General features: G+C 35.4%; 1 protein-coding gene across 2 annotated transcripts; it reads right to left on the bottom strand.

The window, feature by feature from the left end:
* Positions 1-14,749: 14,749 nt before the first annotated feature.
* On the bottom strand, positions 14,750-19,736 carry LOC117341064 (ubiquitin-fold modifier-conjugating enzyme 1). 2 transcript variants are annotated; one of them, XR_004535544.1, is made up of 6 exons: positions 19,562-19,736; positions 18,917-19,048; positions 18,589-18,665; positions 17,656-17,746; positions 16,235-17,136; positions 14,750-16,122 (listed from the first exon to the last, which is right to left on the bottom strand). XR_004535544.1 is itself a non-coding variant. In XM_033902897.1 (5 exons), the coding sequence occupies exons 1-5, from the start codon at positions 19,682-19,684 to the stop codon at positions 17,044-17,046; spliced, it is 516 nt and encodes a 171-aa protein (XP_033758788.1). In that variant the 5' UTR covers positions 19,685-19,736; the 3' UTR covers positions 14,750-17,043. The 2 variants fall into 2 exon arrangements, 1 of the variants encoding a protein (XP_033758788.1); XM_033902897.1 differs by having other exon boundaries at positions 14,750-17,136.
* Positions 19,737-21,796: the final 2,060 nt, after the last annotated feature.

Below are 21,796 nucleotides of genomic sequence, written 5' to 3'. Positions count from 1 at the left end.
TGGGGTTTTTTAAAAGGGGATTCCTTTTGGATCCCTTAGGGATCTCACGGGCCCTTTTAACTGGCCAAATATAAAGGGGAAAAGGGATTACCCACGGGTTATCCTAAATCAAATAGGTTTTCCCCAATGGGCACTTACCTCCACACGTGGTATCCTAAATAGTATAGGATACTGGCTAGGCGGGCACTTACCTCCACACGTGGTATCCTAAATAGTATAGGATACTGGCTAGGCGGGCACTTACCTCCACACGTGGTATCCTAAATAGTATAGGATACTGGCTAGGCGGGCACTTACCTCCACACGTGGTATCCTAAATAGTATAGGATACTGGCTAGGCGGGCACTTACCTCCACACGTGGTATCCTAAATAGTATAGGATACTGGCTAGGCGGGCACTTACCTCCACACGTGGTATCCTAAATAGTATAGGATACTGGCTAGGCGGGCACTTACCTCCACACGTGGTATCCTAAATAGTATAGGATACTGGCTAGGCGGGCACTTACCTCCACACGTGGTATCCTAAATAGTATAGGATACTGGCTAGGCGGGCACTTACCTCCACACGTGGTATCCTAAATAGTATAGGATACTGGCTAGGCGGGCACTTACCTCCACACGTGGTATCCTAAATAGTATAGGATACTGGCTAGGCGGGCACTTACCTCCACACGTGGTATCCTAAATAGTATAGGATACTGGCTAGGCGGGCACTTACCTCCACACGTGGTATCCTAAATAGTATAGGATACTGGCTAGGCGGGCACTTACCTCCACACGTGGTATCCTAAATAGTATAGGATACTGGCTAGGCGGGCACTTACCTCCACACGTGGTATCCTAAATAGTATAGGATACTGGCTAGGCGGGCACTTACCTCCACACGTGGTATCCTAAATAGTATAGGATACTGGCTAGGCGGGCACTTACCTCCACACGTGGTATCCTAAATAGTATAGGATACTGGCTAGGCGGGCACTTACCTCCACACGTGGTATCCTAAATAGTATAGGATGTAGACGGGCACTTACCTCCACACGTGGTATCCTAAATAGTATAGGATGTAGACGGGCACTTACCTCCACACGTGGTATCCTAAATAGTATAGGATACTGGCTAGGCGGGCACTTACCTCCACACGTGGTATCCTAAATAGTATAGGATACAGACGGGCACTTACCTCCACACGTGGTATCCTAAATAGTATAGGATACTGGCTAGGCGGGCACTTACCTCCACACGTGGTATCCTAAATAGTATAGGATACTGGCTAGATGGGCACCTACCTCCACACGTGGTATCCTAAATAGTATAGGATACAGACGGGCACTTACCTCCAAGGCCCAATGTCAAGTAGCTATATAGGACACTGACAATGGTATTCCTTTATGGGTATAATGGTGTCGGAGATGCCATGGTGGATCCAAACATTATAGTTTACACTCCTAATATGTCTCGAGTGGATCTAACATCGTACAATGTCCCGTGAGTAATTTATACATCGATAACTCCGATTTTTTTAATAAGGTTTTAGAATGTATACAAATACTTAATTTATAGTGTTGTGGTTGTTAACTGATGTCATATGTTACTCAAAAATCCGACACCGAGCCCCTTTGATATGATCCTCTGATTCCATTGAGTCAGGCTGTTACTGTTCTAACGTGTGTGTCCATGACATCAATGAAAAAGTTGGAGACAAGTTGTGTTTTGAAAAACAGCCATTGCTTGCATCGTGATAGTCACACTACCTATCTGGATTTAGTTATGGATCTATCAAGGTTAACTTGTATGTCGTCGTGTTAAGTCTGTCCAGGTTTTAGATCAGTCGGCATCTTTGTTGTCAAACAACGTGATTCCAAATCTGGCAAAAACTCAATAAAACCTCCATTAACAATGACATCCGTCATCTTTACCCAGCCAAGACAGACTATCCATGACCATAGTGATGACGGCGTTTGTGATACACGCATCATTATTATTTCCAGTGAAAGGTCTTTATGTCCAGAATGTAACAGCCAGGCAGGGCTATGCTCATGCACTCCAAATAATTCCGCAATCTAATTAGAATCTAGATGGTCATTCTCACTACGTTACATGAACATATAACGTAGTGAGAATGAACATCTATATTTAGATAAGATTGATAATAATACTTCCGCTTCTTCTGACCACAGTACGAGGTAACCACTAAGTAAGACAGTCGCCCGCTGAGCAAACTATACGTTTCGGGGAACACTGCGTTGTGCTCCAGAATGTTTTCTCCTGCAAGATGTCCACCCCCAAGGAACGATGGAACAATAGTCTAATGGTTTTACTACCGGTATTGAATGAAAAGTTGTCGATTAACCGGAAATGTTTAAAAGAGTTGAGTTTCCAATATATATCCGAGGACGAACAATGTGGAAGAATTTCTATAAGATGTGTTCTTGTCCAATATGTTCAGGCTTTACAATCGGCGTCATACAGAGAGGAGAAAGGCAGAGTACAGAAAGACCCTTGCTTTGATAGTACTGTTCATGTCGTGTGTCCAAAAGATCACTGATGGTTTCCTTTTATCTGGAAGGTAGCTTAGCTGTCCACATTTTCTTTCGTCAGTGCGAATTTTAATCTTAGGATTAATATCTTTCCCAATGAGATGACGTGAACGAATATGCGAAGACCAAGGACACCACAACCTGTGATGAAAGATGAGTAGGTGTTTTTGCTTGGGCAAATTAGTCGGGTTTTAATTAAAACTTAATACATAGTGTGCATCTGGCGTGCGAATACCGGCCATGAAAAGATCCCCTATGGATAATGATGGGATGTTCCGCCACGTACCACCAACATCAATGTTTTGATCTTCGGGTTACGGCTTATGATAACTCGATAAACACGTCACACACATGCCAATCTCTTGATTTTAAAACATCAAGCAACCAATAGTGCTAAGGAAGTTTCATGATTCTGGGAGATTTTCTGGTTTTATTGTCTCCCCTAAAGACAACGGCGTGATTTTATAAGTAGGATCAAAGCGTTTTAATACATTTAAAATGATGGACATAGAAGCTATCTTAACTTTAAATGCAAAATGTAGAAGTAATTTCAAGAGATTGGAGTATCTGGGGTATATTGTTGCAAAATTTTAGTCACTGTCGGTCATGTAATATATCGTATATAACGTCCTAATTATTATAATGAACAGCGATCGACCGACACTTCAATCTAGGGTATACCAAAGTTAGGGAGTAAAACCCTTTTTCATTGGATCAAGACAGGTACATTTTTGTGTAGGAGTTGGGTTTCCCTGGGTTGGGGTATAAAAGGCAGTGTCCCTTACAGTTCGGGGGAGTCGAAGGCTTCCATGTAGCCGTGACTTCACCTCCCCTCCCTTAAAAAGCCTCCATTCGGCTGCTCCCCTCCTCCCTGAGGCTACTCTATAGGGTGAGTATTAGGTCCCACCCTAGGCTAACAGTAGTGTATACACCTGTAGTTATGGAGGGTTAAAAGGGACATAAGTCAAACATACTATTTTCAATCTTTTTTCTTACTTTTTTTTACTTTTCTATTTGCAACTTCTCATTATTTGTCATTACTGATTTATTTCTCACAATTTTAATGCTTCATTTTACGTTATTACTTTTTTGAATTCAACACTCTTTATTTTAACATTTTATCTTCAATTGTGCATTTTGTTTTTTTGTTTTTGTTTTTTTTACTGTTGTTAAGATTTTATATTTAAACTTTAAAGTTCTCCAATTTTACAACTTGTAAAATAACTATTTTTGCTAAAACATGTTACATGAAAGATGAAAACTAAAAATGAAGAGAGAAAGAAAGGGGGAAAAGTAAGAAATAGAAAGTTAGAATTTTGTCCCAAAAAACCCTTATGCAATTTTTCATCTTCATTCTATCGCCAGAGGGTGCTCAAATCAATCGCTTCGGAAGTAAGGATTACTCCCTACAGCAGCCATGGCAACAGTGACTCTCAAATTCCTACCAATGCCCGACTGAAACACTTCATCATTGTTTGGATTAAGCTTTGGCCCTAAATTATACACTCACTGCTTTTTATCCTTAATATTCGAAATAATATCAATATTATATCCTCAGATGATAAAATCCTAGTTTAAAAAAAGTGTTTACGACACCGAGCCCGTTTTTTCGTGTCTGCTCCGGTTGAATGGCACAGGCAGTAGGCCAAGAGCTCGAAGTAGCCTACTAGACTGGTTTTCGTAGTTCCGCATATCATACAGCAATCTAATTAAAATCTAGATGGTCATTCTCACTACGTTACATGAGAAACGTGTAGTGATAATGACCATCTAGATTTTAATTAGATTGATCATACAGCGCCCGTACTGCCAGTTCCAAGACTTCGATATAACGTTAGACTTCCATCAACCACAGGTGCCTGACTCGTTTTTAAACGAACATTAATGTTCGGTTATTGTGATCAAGAACTGGACTGAGAAATATAACCATATATGGTAGCCATATTCACCAATACGCCATCTACTGTCTGTTTCAATGAAATATGGCTGCCCCCATTGCCTTACGCTTCAAATAATTTACTTGCAAAAACATCTTCGTTTTATATAGTAGTTTTACCAAAAAGGTTGAAATGTATTCAGTAGGTGTTTTCAAGATGCATACGATTTGAGAAATGCATAACGCTAGCGAAATGAGAAGACTAAATGAACCTGAACTTTGCGAATAACTCCGGTCCAGGTCAATATATTTATGTAAACAACTATTGCGCAGGCGCATTCGTCTCCGGATGTTTAGAAAGTTTTGCTCTTCTGTGTTCTTTCCAAAACGGCTGACATTATAGCATAGGTCTGCAAATTTGTCCGCGATTTACTTAAATTTGTAATATATATATTCTAGAATGTTACATCATTATCAACTAGGTGTGTATTTCTATAATTTAGAGAAAGAAATATATCAATGACGGCATACGAGACGATACATTGTATCATACTAAACTGTAACGTTACTGTACGTGTTTGCGAGAAAGAACTGTACATATGTATAGGCTTACAATTAGGTGGCATTTGTGGTCAGGGTGACTGGTCATAGCGTTAAAATTGTCATCGATTTCCATATACCATTTTCCTTTGACGAAAATGACCCAATAAATCAAATGCAAATGATAATATCTTGCTATGTGCACGGGATTGCTTGTTGTAGGCGATACTTGGAACGTATTTACTGTTGTAAGGGAGGTAACTGCAAGATTTACGGAAATAAACCAATTTGATTGGTCGATTCTTCCTTCACTTTGGCATGGGGTTTACAATCGGAGTGACAGATAACTACGGCAATATTCAGATGATATCAACAATAACATTTTTGGATACGTGTGGTTGGCAGTTGTTGTCATGTTTAAAATGAACAATTATATAGCTTGTTTTTATTTCGGCAAAGACGAGAATATTTACTGAAACGGACCACACGTGAAGCAGACTTGGAAATACCGAAACGAAGAAAAATCGGGCTTAATTATAATATAAATTGGCATTATTTTCAGAGGATTGACCAAAATATATGTTCTGCAATGCCTGATTGTATCATATATAAAATATTAGAGGTGTATTTGACCGAATTTTAAATTAATTATTCATTTGCGAATCGCGGCCCGATTGTCGTTGGAGTTGAATTACCGAAATGGCCGATAGTCGACCCAAAATCGATATTTTTACGAGAATTGTTGTTTTCTTGTACCTGAAAGTATTTTGAAATAATTTGCAAAATACCGAATTCACGACCAAATTTTCGATTGCGACGAACTTCTGTGACGGTGTTAAGTTCATGTTAAGTTATATCTGATTAAAATCAGCTGTTACATGGCTACGTTTACTATGCACTACGTCTACTAGGTATTTTTTTTTAAAGACGGAGATCCGGATTATCTAAAAACAAATGCAAAAATACTTGTGATATTCACTTAATTTGATATTCATTCGTTAATTGTTATCTGTAGTTTGATAACTTCTGATATATTGTGATTGATACTCTATATAATATTGCTGTGGAACTTGTGTTATTTTTCAAACAAATTCATTTTAATAATTTGTTAATTTAGAATTTTCATCAAGTCATAATCAAGACTTGAAATTCTCACTACACCATACTTCAAACACAGAGTAATCGATGAATTGATAAACTGAAAATTTAAGTCAAGCAAATGAGTTAATATTTACCTTAAATATTTTTTCAATATACAACAAATGTTCAGATGACTATTTGTGCCATGCTGTTACAAGATTTCAGTTACAATTCTAAAATTGAATTAGTATGTAAATATATGTTATCCTGTCAATATCCACAAAGCGAGTGTAGTCTACTGTACTCAAAGTCATGCCAGTAGATAGCGGTACATATACTTACTGCTTACATCTAGTGCTTACTTGTGTGAACTATTAATCAATAACAAAATGGTTCATATATTTCTATATATGACTTCACAAATTATGTGGTGTCTGAAGATCTGAATGAAGTGAATAAACGATGTATTAAATTATTTTTATGAAATATTCAAGTCACAGATCATTCTCTTTTTTAAAATGTTGCTTTCGGGTCCATTTTGGTAATTCAAATATGACGGCAATCAGGCCTCGAATGGCGAATGATTACAAACATTTTAAATACGTCTCGGTCAAATAAACCCCTAATATTTTACATATGATTAATTTTGACATTGGAGAACATATAATTGTGTCCATTCTCTAATATAAGCACTGGTAGAAAGTACAGAATAGAGCTTGATAAATATATAATCAAAATTACTAATTACCCCGGTAAATATAACATTTTACGTAAACCTCCCATGACTGATGGTGAACTTAAACTTGCAAATCTCCTGTGTCATTCCAATTTTGATATGTGTAAATATATACACGAACGGTATATATATAGATATAGATATGGAATGATTCACAAATTTGCATACAGTTATGGAATCTTATAACACCCCGAAAACTGTTCTCTCCACATAAAGGATGTGATTTGTGCAATTACATTGCTGAACTGTGTGTGGTTCACTATGATTGGATGGTCAACATTGGAAAGGGACAATAAATAGGGAATATGTCATCCCATCGAATGGACTGTAACCTTTATCAGTTTGAAGTTGAAAATGAAGCTTGAAGTTTTCTTTTCCTGTTTGCTGAATTATTTGATGAAGATAGTCTTTATATGGTTGTTATTCTTTATCACATTGTGTACAATGCTGTAATTATACCAGAAGTATATCTTCTCATATAAAGATTTATTAACATCAAATGATTCCTGAACAAAAGGAGTCAAGTTTTTTGTTTTGAAGTACCATACATGCTGGAGTACAGTTTCAATAGGATACATTCCTAATCCGGGCCTTGATTAGCAGCTCTGGTTTTGGTTTTCAGTAGTTCTTTATGTGTGTTTCATCATATTTAGTTGAAATATGCTAAACTAACGATGGAACTAGCCTAAATTTAGTGCATATTAGAAGTTGGCATCAATAAGGTCACACAGTCCTGGCTGTATTATAACTGATGATGGCTTCCCGAAAGAAAGAAGACATATTTTATTTTCATCCATCCAAGATAGATCAATAAACTTCCAATTTCAATCAGGACCTTACAGAAATATGCATGTGTTCAATCATATCAAAACAGCTGCAAACATTTCAAATAATTTGCAATTATTTCCTAAACCAATATCAGTAAATTTATCGACTTTAAACTTAGAAGATTACTGATTTTGCATTAAACAATAATGTTCGTTTACAGTACTTCCAGTACTTTGATTATAAAATAATAACATATAACTCCCCCAGGCTTGAAATCTGATGTATTTATTTCTAAGTACCGTAGCTTCGGTTGTATTGGGTGGATTTTTTCGAAGTAGGACTCAAATTGAAGAGAAATGGTCAATCTTTAAAATAAGCCATAACATGTTGTCGATTTCTCGATATTAGTTTACGAAATCGGGCGTGAAACTTCAAAATCCCCTCGATTTTGTTTAGTCGGACAAGTTGACGTAACGGGGTCACCACACTTTGACTCTATTGGACATAGCTTTAAATACGAAGTCCACGGGTTAATCACGAGGTACGCTTCATCAGATCACCGAATACAACTATTACATACACTTACTTTATGTATACGAGCACCCTATCGACGGCCCCGGGACTTTTTATGCATACTGATAGCAGATTTTCCACTTGAGTAGCCATGTTGTGTCAGCCGCGGTAAATTTGAACAAGCATTCTGATTGGTTATAGAAAATGTGTTGAACCAATCAGAATGCTTGTTCAAATTTACCGCGGCTGACACAACATGGCTACTCAAGTGGAAAATCTGCTATCAGTATGCATAAAAAGTCCCGGGGCCGTCGATAGGGTGCTCGTATACATAAAGTAAGTGTATGTAATAGTTGTATTCGGTGATCTGATGAAGCGTACCTCGTGATTAACCCGTGGACTTCGTATTTAAAGCTATGTCCAATAGAGTCAAAGTGTGGTGACCCCGTTACGTCAACTTGTCCGACTAAACAAAATCGAGGGGATTTTGAAGTTTCACGCCCGATTTCGTAAACTAATATCGAGAAATCGACAACATGTTATGGCTTATTTTAAAGATCGACCATTTCTCTTCAATTTGAGTCCTACTTCGAAAAAATCCACCCAATACAACCGAAGCTACGGTACTTAGAAATAAATACATCAGATTTCAAGCCTGGGGGAGTTCAGAACCTTTCTCATTTATATGTACTCTATATGTTATTATTTTATAAAAACGAGTCAGGCACCTGTGCATCAACCGATGATTTTGCCGAATATTGCAATATATTAAATTGTAAATTTCATTTCGGGACTTTCCCCATAGTTCAAAGTCAGCATCAAGCGTCTTTGTCAGTGGTCTGTGTCAAGCAAATTGGGAGATTGTCTAATTTTTTTTATTCGAAAACTTCTTCAGTAGTGTTGGGAATCACTAATAAGTTCATTATCAATCATCATCATATCGATAATTGATCGATCATGAATATAACTTTAGGGAAATATCTTATTACCCATGTAATTTAATATCAAGAACAGGTGAGCGAGTTATCTCCCTTTTTCTATCACAGATGAAAATTAAGTAATTAGCAAGTTTTAAATTATTTATGTGAATTTGACCAATAATTCATGTAAAGGAAGCTTAATAATGCATAATAAATCATATTTTTATTTTTAAATAACTGTTTCAACCTTTTATCAGGTAGCAGTGTACACCAGTTTGCCCTGGAGTTTCTGAAAATTAAGTGGCAAATTATCTCTTACTCTTATATATATTTGCTTTGTTATTTGTTAGCTTTGTTTATCACCCTTTGAATAGCCAGCTGAGTCAGTTTGAGGCAGGGTCTCCTTGTAGTAGTTAGTGACTACCTCTGAACAACATGCAGGAGACCTGTCTGTCCACAAGCCATCCAGGAAATGGAGCTTACCAAGCAAAATAAATAATATTTTCTTTTCAAATAAATGATTTAAACTTCTTGTAAGGTAGCAGTGTAGACCAGTTTGCCAAGATTCTAAAAAATAAGTAGCATCTTTAAGTCTGAGGCTGGGTCTCCTTGTAGTAGTTGGTGACTACCTGACTGAACAACATACAAGAGGCCCATTGCATGCCATCCAGAACAAAAAGGGTAAAGTGGTCTTGTCCAAAGACATAACCATGACAGCACATACCGGACTGATTGTCAGCTTCCATTTTCTTCTGCAGGATAACTGTTCAAACTATACTTCTTCTATATATATAATACTAATATACTTGGGTGTATTTGGTTTAACGTCCTATTAACCGCTAAGTTCATTTAAGGACGTGTCAGGTTTAGAGGTGGAGGAAAGCCGGAGTACCAGGAGAAACACTACCGGCCTACGGTCAGTACCATGGCCAGTTAACTTCCAACGTAGGTTTCAAACTAGCAACCCAGAGGTGGATAGCTAGTGATATTAAGTGTCATGACACCTTAACCACTCGGCCACCGCAGCCCCTCATTAATAAATAATTAACTATCTTACAGTGGCAATAGTACCAAAGAAGTGAAAATTGTGGAAAATTTGTTTCTTAATATCTAAATGGCTTGAAATTGAGAGAGTACTTCTACAAAATGAAATGAAAACCATATTTTATGCAAAGTCTCAAAAACATTTTAATGAATTTTTTTTTTAAGTAGAACATAGAGGATAATTACTTGCGGTCTAAGGCCTGCAATTTCAGTACCTGTTTAAAACTTTTTAATTTTTATTTGTTACAGTTGCAATTGTAAAAGATGTGAAAATAAAAGAAAATGGTGTTATCCCAATATCAAAATAGTTTGATATTGAGAAAATAGTTCTACAATATGAAATTAAAACCAGATTTTATGTAAAGTTTCAAAATCCTGAATTTGTTTCTTCAGTAGAATATAGGGGGAAATTAACTGCAGTCTTTGGCCAACAACTTGTAACACCCTTCCTAATGTAAATGTTTGCATATGGTGGTGTTGGCCTAAAAAAAAAGAAACATATAAACTATTTACATGTACACTAGTCCTACTGTAGTGTTACTGTATTTCACCTGTGTGGAGATGACATTATGAAGAAGACTATCTTGTAGAATGGTTATCATTAAATCCTGGTCATTGTTTGAATTTGTCAAATAATTTTCTATAATACCTTTATATAAGTAAAGTTTAAATTCAAAAGATAAAAAAAACAACTACTTTGTTCCCCAACATTGAATTTAACATAGTGCAACACAGTAAATACATAATAGTTCCAAAAACTTAAGTATAAATTTGTCAGAATTGGTGTCTTGCACATTGTTTTCTTTGGTATATGTAAGCGAAAGGTTGAAATATGTCAGAATGATATTTAAAGCAAAGATATTTCAAAATTTACCACTTGCTACCTATGTGCAGATGAAATTTTGGAGAGAAACTATTTTGTAAAATAGTGATAACAAAATATTAGCAATTCTTTAATTTTGACAAGTAGTTTTCTATTATACCTTTTGTAATAAGTTGAAACTGATTACAAATTCAAAAGACAAAACTACAACATGGTTCCACACCCTAAATTAGTTAATTAACTTATGTGATATAACAATCAACATAATTTTAGTAAAATTTTCTCAGAACAGGTTTCTCGCACATGGTTTTCTTTGGCACATGTAAGCAAAGGGTTGAAATATGTTGATATGGAATTGATAATAAAGCAACTTATAGATATTTGAAAATTTACTAATTCATGAAATTTCAAAGTAAACTATTTTGTTAAAATTGTGATAGCTAAAACCTGGTAACTCTTTGATTTTGTCAAATAATTTTCTATCTGATAATTTTTTGTAATAAATTGAAATTGATGTAATTTTAAAAGATAAAAAAAAAATGCATGACATCTTTCTATACACCAGAGACCTATATATAGTATATAGGTCTCTGTATACACCCAAAGCAACAGAATTTTTCCTAATGCAACATAATAATTGACAATATTTTAGCTTAAAATTTGTCAGAACAGCTTTCTTGCATATTGCTTTCTTTGGTGCATAAAAGTGAAGGGTTTAAATATACATGTATTTGAAAACTTATTTCATTTATTAATCAATGCAACAGATGATATAATTTGACACTGTCAAAATTTAAAGCATTAGAACATATCTATATTTCATTAAGAATTTGAGAAAAAAACTTCTATTACTGAAAAAGAATTATTTAATATACTGCTATGTGTACTGAAGTACATGTACAGTATACGTAGTTCCTTGAAAGTTCGTGTCATCGTACTTAGCTAATGTGTACGAGATATGATTCTCGAAATGTCGTTGCTCCACAACATAAACAAATATCAGCTGATCAAGACATCAAAGCATAAACTAACGAAACAGTAATTTCATTAAACAAACAAACAATAAAGACATTTAAAAAATATTACATATTTAAACGTCGCCTGTCTCTAAAACGTGAATTAACACGTAACATTTACACTAGACCTTGAAAACCTACTGGAAACATACGACTCCATAAGAGAATAGATTTGTTATCGAAAAGATGAACGTTGGTCTAGCTGATTGACCCACTTCCGTCACAAAAGTTGAGCGATGTCGTAAAACGACACGGAAAAAATCGTCAAAAAGAAACATTTTATGGGTACACAAACGGTGTCTCAATACTAATAATTACATATCTAATAAGCACAATGCCTAGGATTTAACCGTTTTGATAAAATCATAATATGAAGTTACCAGTCGGTGGTTGTTGGGGAGCGCCCCGTGATCATATATTTATGTTTAGATTTTACTGCCCCCTGGTGTTAGAATATTTGGGAAAAATGAATCAAGGGTTTTTTGGGACATAATTCTGAAACACTTACATTGTTGTTGTGAAACAAAATATACTTAAATAACCAAATAGGAAAAGAAGAAAATGCGATATTAAACCACTAAATTTGAAAACCATAAAACTATCAAGCAGAAACTGAAAAAATGACATATTAAATCAAAGTTTTTGGTCACAAAATAGAAATAGCCGACTAATATCTAAAATTGTTAAACACAATTTTACTTAGTTTATAGCATCAGTCTGCAGCAATAGGAATATAAAACAAAGAAACACAAACTATCTACCGCTGAATAAAAGAAATTTAATATCAACACTTATCACGATGTAAAAATAAAGAAATGAAAAAATAAAAGATAAAGGAACAATAATCAAAACAATAAGTTAAATGGTTAAACAAACAAGAAAAGTTAAACATATAATTATGTCCCTTTTAACCCTCCATATGTAGTGACTGGGGCAAACGCAGTGATAAGGTATGCGTGGTGTGTGTAGGGGCTGGCGCTAGCTGCAGGTACCTAGCTAGACTGGCGAGGGAAGCTGGGGAGGTCATTAATCAAATCTATACATAGGCAGGCAGGGCTTGTTAGGGGACACTACACTGTATAATAGGTATATCTGTAGTATACAAATTCCTGTAGCATGTTATATACAAATGTACCCAAATAAATATACATTCTATATTTACATGGCCTTTTAGTCTGTCATTGATTCCGTATGTTATTATAAAAATAACCAATTAAGGTACCAACAGAACCCTGGATCCCCCGAACCTGGGTTGTGACAGTGTGCACACGTGTGGGGAAATCCCTTACGCGTGTGACGGAAACGACGTTCTTTTACACTAGGAAAGGCACATGGGTGAAAGGTTGCCCACTACCGCTCAACAAGTCATCGGGGTGACACATACCAAAGCCAAAGGGCAAAGTTTTCATTATTTGGGCAGGGTTAGGGCAAGTGATAAAGCTCTATATACGCTAAATAATGAACGGACTAAATACGGCAGACATTTCAAATTTCATTTGTTCCCAAAAATTTGCTTTTTTTTTTTTTTTTTTTTACAAAATTCCAAAAATATGAATACAAATTGTAGTATATTTACTGTTTTAGTATTTAGTTATGGTTCAAACTTTCCTATTCCGTTAAAATAACAATTCTTATTTGTTTTTGTGACAATCAGCGTCCTTAGTTTAATAATTCTTAGTTGAGTAATTTTGTTACGTGATTAGTTAACCAGGCAAGTGCATCGTCGATTAATTAGGGTTAATTGTAAAGTCAAAGGAACCAACTTTGATGACACAAAGCAATATATCGCTGAGTGGTCTCTTAAGTGTAAGAGGTTCTTTAGGCCGACCCCTTTGGGAAATTAACATTTCTGGAAACCCAACCTAACATAGCAATATTGTCAATCAATTTTGATTACTTTGCACTGCGCAATACTCCTAATTACTAATTTGGGGGCAATTTATTTTATAACATTTGAAGATATTTTTAGCACATAAGTACCAATGGACTACAATAGGAAGTTGTATTTTTCTTGTCTTGCATATACGATACCTAACATGTTATTATCAGCAATTTATGTTCAGTTTTCTCAGAAATATGAAAAATGATGTTTTGTAACATTTTCCTCAACCAGCATTTAATTTCATTTTTGTTATAAAACTAATAACAATACAGGTTTAGATTTGTAAACGGACTAACAATACAGGTTTAGATTTGTAAACGGACTACAGAGGCTACTAATAGCTAGAGGCTACTAATAGCTATCAGATTTGCTTCTTAGTCCATTTATTCCCACTGGAGTACTTCAATGCCCTCCAAAAGTAGTCAACAGATCACGCTAATGAAAATTTAAACATAAAAACAATGTTACTTGCATTTGTTTTGAAGCCTGTAGATTGTTCAGATTTCACCATTTATCGGATCTTACCAAAACAATATATATACCAATTTTCATGAAAAGCTGACAGCATCCAAATTTTGACCAACCAGAAAAGCCATTTTGTGGATAATGGCCTATTATGATTTCATCTTAGAGCAAATCTTATAGTACATATCCAATATTATAGAGCAAATCTTATAGTACATATCCAATATTATAGAGCAAATCTTATAGTACATATCCAATATTATAGAGCAAATCTTATAGTACATATCCAATATTATAGAGCAAATCTTATAGTACATATCCAATATTATTTTCGATGCATCTAATAGAACAAATGTAATGATTCAAAATGACTTAATGTTTTAGTCAATTGAGGATGTGCTGCCATCTTAAATGGTTTTTGAGAAAACACTAAATTGTTGGCACATTTAGAGGCTATCAGTAGTAGTCCCTCAATTTTTCGAGAAAAAGATGAGGGTAAAATCTATAAGTCCCATAAACTTGGACTTAAAAAAACCAAAAGTCATATTTAGAAAATTTTACTGTTTTATTACTTTCACATTTTACCAAATTAAATATAATTTAAGAATTAAAAACAAACAGGGCTTTCAGTTGACACCTGAGAGTATGTCTTGAACCTCCAGAATTGGTTTAGACTATTGGGTCAAAATGGACATGTTAACTTCAGACTGAAAGTCATGAACAAAATAAAATGAACTTCAGGTGACCATTAGGAATAAGATAACTACATTGTATTTCATTATTCATAGTTAAAGATTTGTTCCCACAAGTCTTCCCAGTCATAACAATACCAATGTAACAGCAAGGCCGTGTCAATATCATCAGATATCCAAGTCCCTTTTATATTTGATACCAGCTGAGAATTCAATTTTCTCTCGTTATTTGTCAAGGAAATCCGATACTAAAGCTACATAGATTTTCTCTGGGTATGTATCAAGAATTTCTGATACTAAATTCACAGTGACAGATTTTCTCTGGGTATGTATCAAGAATTTCTGATACTAAATTCACAGTTTAGTCAGTTACATAGATTTTCTCTGGCTATGTATCGAGATGTATCAAGAATTTCTGATACTAAATTCACAGCTCCACAGATATTCTCTGGGTATGTATCTCATACAACCTTGGACAGTACCTTTACTTATACACATCAAATGTATGTATCCTCTGTAGGAGAAATGATCCTTCCCTATTAACCAACCAGAAAAAAATGTTATGATATCAACTTATCTAATCTTATTGCCTTATAAAACAGTTATCATTTATTATTTTCCTTATCTTTTATTCTTATTTTTTACCTTTATTGCATACAGAAAATTGATTTTATGAATATTCATGGAAAATATTGCCTTCTATTTCGGTTGGAAATATGTATCACAGCCACGAACACATTTCTATAAAAGTTTGAAAAAAAATCAATCTGCAATTAATGCAAAACCCCGACCACCCCGCCATATATGCATCACAACATTTCAAATTCCATTCTTCTATACTGACCGCACGCGCGCGCGCGCACACACACACACACACAAGCCCTCTCATTCACAAAACAGTCATAAAAACTGCTGTCATTGAACCAAACACTCACAGAATCAGAAAACATTCACACAACTCACTTCACAGTAATAGTCTGGTGTTGAACCAGACACTATAAGAAAAATGAAAAAAACCTAGACAGATAAATCTAAACAGGTAAACCTGGACAGATAAATCTAAAAAGGTAAACCTGGACAGATAAATCTAGACAGATAAATCTAAACAGGTAAACATGGACAGATAAATCTAGACAGATAAATCTAAACAGGTGAACCTGGACGGATCAATCTAAACAGGTAAACCTAGACAAAAAAATCTAAACAGGTAAACCCAGATAGATAAACCTAGACAGATTAATCGAAACAGGTAAACCTAGACAGATAAATCTTAACAGGTAAACCTAGACAAAAAAATCTAAACAGATAAATCTTAACAGGTAAACCCAGATAGATAAACCTAGACAAATTAATCTAAACAGGTAGATCTAGACAGGTAAATCTAAACAGGTAAACCTAGACAGATCAATCTAAACAGGTAAACCTAGACAGATCAATCTAAACAGATAAATCTTAACAGGTAAACCCACATAGATAAATCTAAACAGGTGAACCTGGACAGATAAATCTAGACAGATAAATCTAAACAGATAAATCTAGACAGATCAATCTAAACAGGTAAACCCAGGTAGATAAATCTAAACAGGTGAACCTGGACAGATAAATCTAGACAGATAAATATTAACAGGTAAATCTAGACAGATAAACACAGACAGATAAATTTGAACAGAGAGACTGTACTAAAACAAAGATTTTGTTGAACAGAAACCAGAAGTGGGTCTCACTATGCAGATGTCAAACAGACCGTACACTGCATGTGCTTAAAAATGATCTCTTACAGCTATCTCAGTGACTAGATGGTTCACCAATATCAAATAGTATTCTCATTTTAAAAAATGCAGAAGCGACAAAGTTAAAAAAAACCAATTGGAATTGAATTTTTTTTGTAATATTCTTACAGAATAATTCTTGAACAGCTTTTCAAACAGGAATTTCGCTAAGTTCCAGTAGTGTTAATCTTAAATGTGTATGGAAAAAAAAAAGGAAAATTATATTTTTGAAATAATCCTAACATGATTATGACAAGTCAGTATTTTATAATTGTTGATCTTTCAATTTAACGAATGAGTATAGCTGATAACCAGACATCAAATCACTGACAACCATCGGTTTGATCCTGTCATTATTGATTAGAAGTCTAGATTAGTGTCAGTTTTCTGCCCCTTCTCCTTGTTTTTCTTTGTGTGTTACAACTCCTTTACTGATCAGGTCGGGGATCTCTACTGCTAGCCATGGCCCGAGCTGCAAAATTATAAAACCTGGAGTTATTTAGCTGCAAAATTATAAAACCTGGAGTTATTGAGCTGCAAAATCATAAAACCTGAAGTTATTGAGATGCAAAATCAAAACACCTGAAATTATTGAGATGCAGAATTATGAAACCAAGAAACATGCTGTAAAATTTTAAAAAATTGCAGTTATCAAGCTGCAGAATTATAAAAGCTTCAGTTTAAAGCTTCATTTTCTCCAGAACCAACCATGCATAGAATTTCTCTTTTTTTTCATGTGTACTCTCATTTTCTTTTGCACACTCATATTTTACTGAAATAGCCTTTATTATGTTTTCTTGAAAAAATCTCACTTTTCTGGGGGAAAAATTATTTTTGATTTTATTTTTTAAAATTTACAAAGTTTTGTCTTATAATATAATTTTTCCCCATTGTTGGGGGTCTTATCAGTATGTTGGAGAACTTTAAAGGTCTATCACATTAATTTATGACTACTCAGTCGATGAGATACAATGATACTGGTTACACTTACTCCTAATGCCATGGCATGCGCAATGCCAAATTTGGAAACATTTCTGGCCCATAGAGGCTTAAAGTGGTCAGTCAGGCAAATCTTCCCTCCTCTGTAAAAAAGAATTGTTAATATAGTTGCACTTATTAATCAATTGAAAATTTTATCATATCTTGGATAACAAAGTGAAAACCTGACATCGAGTGGCATCCAAGGCACACCAGGCCCCAGCTTCATCAATTTGCCTTAACTTAAAGAAATTCCTTACCTTAAAATTTTCCAGAGAACATTACAGAATTAAATGAAATTTCCCTAATGTTACAAGATTATTTTCTTAAATCCATTAATACTTTCCCATGGAAGGATTTAAGTTCAGGAAAGTTGACGAAACTGGGAACAGGTATCCTCGAGGATGGGGACCAGGTTGTTCTGTATTTTATAAAATCCACAAGATGTTGGTTGTGTTAACATTTTGTTCAATGAATAGATAAATACTGTTTATCCTCATTACTGTGTACCAGAGTTATGTTACATTCAATATTAAACTAAGTAATATTAGTATTAGCATTTATTGTTCAACTTGTAATTTTACATACATAATGCATGTAAACTTCATTAATTTTTAAATAATTTGAAAATAAGTTTCCACAACTCATATAATTATTCCTGCGTATAGTCCATTTTTCCTCTGGCCCCAATTCCCAGGATTGGACAAGTGAAAGTTTCTACAGCCATCTGTCAGTGAAAATGTCTAACTCTAACTACCTTTAAGCATAAGAGCATTTTTGTTCACTTTTGATTACTGAAGTGACAAATGCTATTTGGCTGCAACAGTAGCTACTTTAACTCCTATGGTTGGAGTCAGCTGTTGGCCCTGAGCAGGTGAGTGCATCATCCATTTGGTCAAATTTGTTATACCAATTTTAAAAGTTTAATGTTGATATCACAATTTACCTGTACATTTTGGCAGTTTTACCATCCAGTTCTGGCAATGCTATTTCTGGGGCGGTGGTGGGGTATGTAACAGGTATCTGAAATATGACATCATGGAATTTTTTTTTTCAGACATTAACTTATCAACCACTGCATACTTCTTATCTATACAAAATTGTTCTTTAAACAAAACTTTCAGTGAACTCTGTATTTTTTTCCCCTCAAAATTTTGTTTGATTTAATTACCGTATTCATTATGTCCATCAATCCAAATTAACTAATCTCAATTTTATTTTATCAAAAACATATCATCATTTCCTTTGAATTGGACTTCAGGTTGCCAACTTACATCAAATTCAACATCAAACTCATATTTGAGTAGTTCATGGATGTACCAGCATCGACCAAACCAACGGGTTCCCTCTTTGTTGGATTCTAGACGGAACCAGTCGTTGTCAGATTCCTTGTTGTTCTGAACGTACTGAAAACAGACATTTCGATTAGAGTGATATGACGTGTAATTACTGCAAGGAAGTTCAGTAATAGAATTTCAATGAGATTTTCGAAAGGAAAAAAAGAAACCATAAATCTTGCACAAAATGATACATAAGGAAGTGTTATCAACATATTCCATATATATATATAAGCCTAGATATGTGGAAAAAAACGAAACATAACTGTTACATGTAGGCACAAATTACCAGCTACAATTGCCTATAGCTATATGACAGCGGCCATATGATTGGCAGTATTCAGCAAAACTACTCCAACAATGTTAGAGAAACCCATGACTTATGAGATTTACGAATTTCAGTAAACTGCAGACCAACTTCTCCGTACATGTGTGACGCTTGTGGGTCTTAACAAGTTAAATATGTCATATAGGTTACCGATACGTTTATTACACTCAGCGAGTCAGAATCTAAGATTACCATATTGTTGAACCGAACTCGTGATCTGGCGATATAAACATATCAGATACATTTGAAATTACCTTAATCAATGACATATATTCTTCTTTCAGTCGTAAGACCCATTGTTCGCCGTCCCGGGGTCCTGCCTTCGTTTTTAGCAAAGGAATCTTTGCAAGAGTACGTTTCGTGGCTTCGTCGACCATGTTTACCTCAACTCATGCTCACGTTGGCGCTTCCGTTGAGACCGCTACACTCCAAAGCGTCGACAAGATCTAGACCGCAAGGAACAGTAAAAAGCCCAGAGCAACATATAATTTCCGGAATAAAAAAGTGGCCCACGGGGCATGGTATAGCTCATTTACTGTAATGATATTATTTTCCATATTAAATGCCATGATGTAAGAAATTATAGTTGTATTATACAATGCATGTTACATTTTTTTTTTGTATAATAATTATTTATGCTTCATTCAAGCAAAACAGAACAAAAATAAAGGAGTAAAACTTGTGAAAAATTATAGCCCTAGTTTTCCTGATCATAACATAGGGAAAGTTACAAGCAACCCATTAATTGTCATCTTGCATGTATTAACTCATTGACCATCGTATATGCATGTATTTTCAAGTATTGTTGCGGCCCAGACAATTAAATAAAAAAATTGAGTGTAACGTCATATTGACCTCTGGCACATAGCTCTTATCATAGGTGATCATTATAAATGATAACACCTTGTCATTTCATAAATATACACATATATATATCCGTACCAGTATCATTTTTAACATATGTACCTTTATTAGTTAGAAATTATTAGGATCAGACCAGATAAATGTGAATGCATGTCCGTTTTCGTTTTCACGGTCCAAACTGTTGGACAGATATTGTTCACTTATGAAATAAACAGGGACCTGAAGATTTTATATTGTTTTCAGATGTTTGGTTTGGTTTGTTTTTGTTTAACGTCCTATTAACAGCCAGTGTCATTTAAGGACGTGCCAGTATTTGGAGGTGGAGGAAAGCCGGAATACCCAGAGGAAAAACCACCGGCCTACAGTCAGTATCTGGCAACTGTTCCACGTAGGTTTCGAACTCGCAACCCAGAGGTGGAGGGCAAGTGATAAAGTGTCGGGACACTTTAACCACTCGGCCATCGCGGCCCCTATACAGATGACCCTTGACAAAGTCTCCCAGGCACAGTATTTAAACGTTTGCAGGTCGGTCAAGACATTATGTTTGAAATATTACATTTAGCAAGAGGCCCAGAGGGCCTGTATCGCTCACCTGGATTTCATGAGTTATGAAACAAGAATGATGATTAAGTATATTTGTCACTGGTATTGCTATGTCAATATATTATAGACATTTTATATGGGTATGTGAGGTTTTTATGCCAAAAAATGCATTAATCCATGAAATGAAACTGACTTTTGGCACAACCCCATAGGGATGCTACCACACATATGTGAGTGATATCCATGGCTTAGTTTCAGAAAAGAAGTTGTTTAAACCAATTGACCCCTTTTGACCCCGCCCTCTGCACCCCGGGGGGTAAGTTCCTTCTTTTATAAAATTTTGAATCCTTACCCAAAAGGATGCTACCAGTCAAATATGAGCTGTTTCAGAGAAGAAGTTGTTCATATCAATTTAGCCAAATTGACCCCTTTTGGCCCCACCCCTCAGCCCCCTGGTGGGGTCAACCCTAAAATTTGTACAATTTTGAATCCCCACCCCATGACCATGCTACCATACAAATGAGAGTGATATCCATTGCTTAGTTTCAGAGAAGATGTTGTTTATATCAATTTAACCAAATTGACCCCTTTTGGCCCCTCCCCTCAGCTCCAAGGGGGTTGGCCCCGTCATTTGTTTAATTTTGAATCCTTAACCCAAGGGAATGCTACCAGTCAAATATTAGAGATATCCATTGCTTAGTTTCAGAGAAAAAGTTGTTTATGTCAATTCTGCCAAAATGACCCCTTTTGGCCCCGCCTCTCAGCCCCAAGGGAGGTCAGGATCAGCCCCACCATTTGTACAATTTTGAATCCGAACCCCAAAGGGATGCTCACAGTTAAATATGAGCAATATCTATTGCTTGGTTTCAGAGGAGAAGTTGTTCATATCAATATAGCCCAATTGACCCCTCTTGTCCCCGCCCCTCAGGCCCCCGTGAAGTCAGCCTCACCATTTGTACAATTTTGAGTCCCCTCCCAATAGTGATGCTACCAGGCAAATGTGAGCAATGTCCATTGCTCAGTTTCAGAGAAGAAGTCGTTTATATCAATATAGCCCAATTGACCACATTTGGCCCTGCCCC

This window comes from Pecten maximus, chromosome 13, assembly GCF_902652985.1.
Source record: "Pecten maximus chromosome 13, xPecMax1.1, whole genome shotgun sequence".
Lineage (NCBI taxonomy): Eukaryota > Metazoa > Mollusca > Bivalvia > Pectinida > Pectinidae > Pecten > Pecten maximus.
This window is presented reverse-complemented; position numbering and strand designations above follow the sequence as displayed.

Bases quoted from the DNA above. Each gene is read 5' to 3' on its own strand.
- LOC117341064 (XM_033902897.1), bottom strand. From the start codon at position 19,684: ATGGTCGACGAAGCCACGAAACGTACTCTTGCAAAGATTCCTTTGCTA. The intron at 17,747-18,588 runs GTAAATTGTGAT...TCTTTTTTACAG, and splicing joins AAAACTGCCAAAATGTACAG to AGGAGGGAAGATTTGCCTGA. The intron at 17,137-17,655 runs GTAAGTGTAACC...ATAATTTTGCAG, and splicing joins CGCATGCCATGGCATTAGGA to CTCGGGCCATGGCTAGCAGT.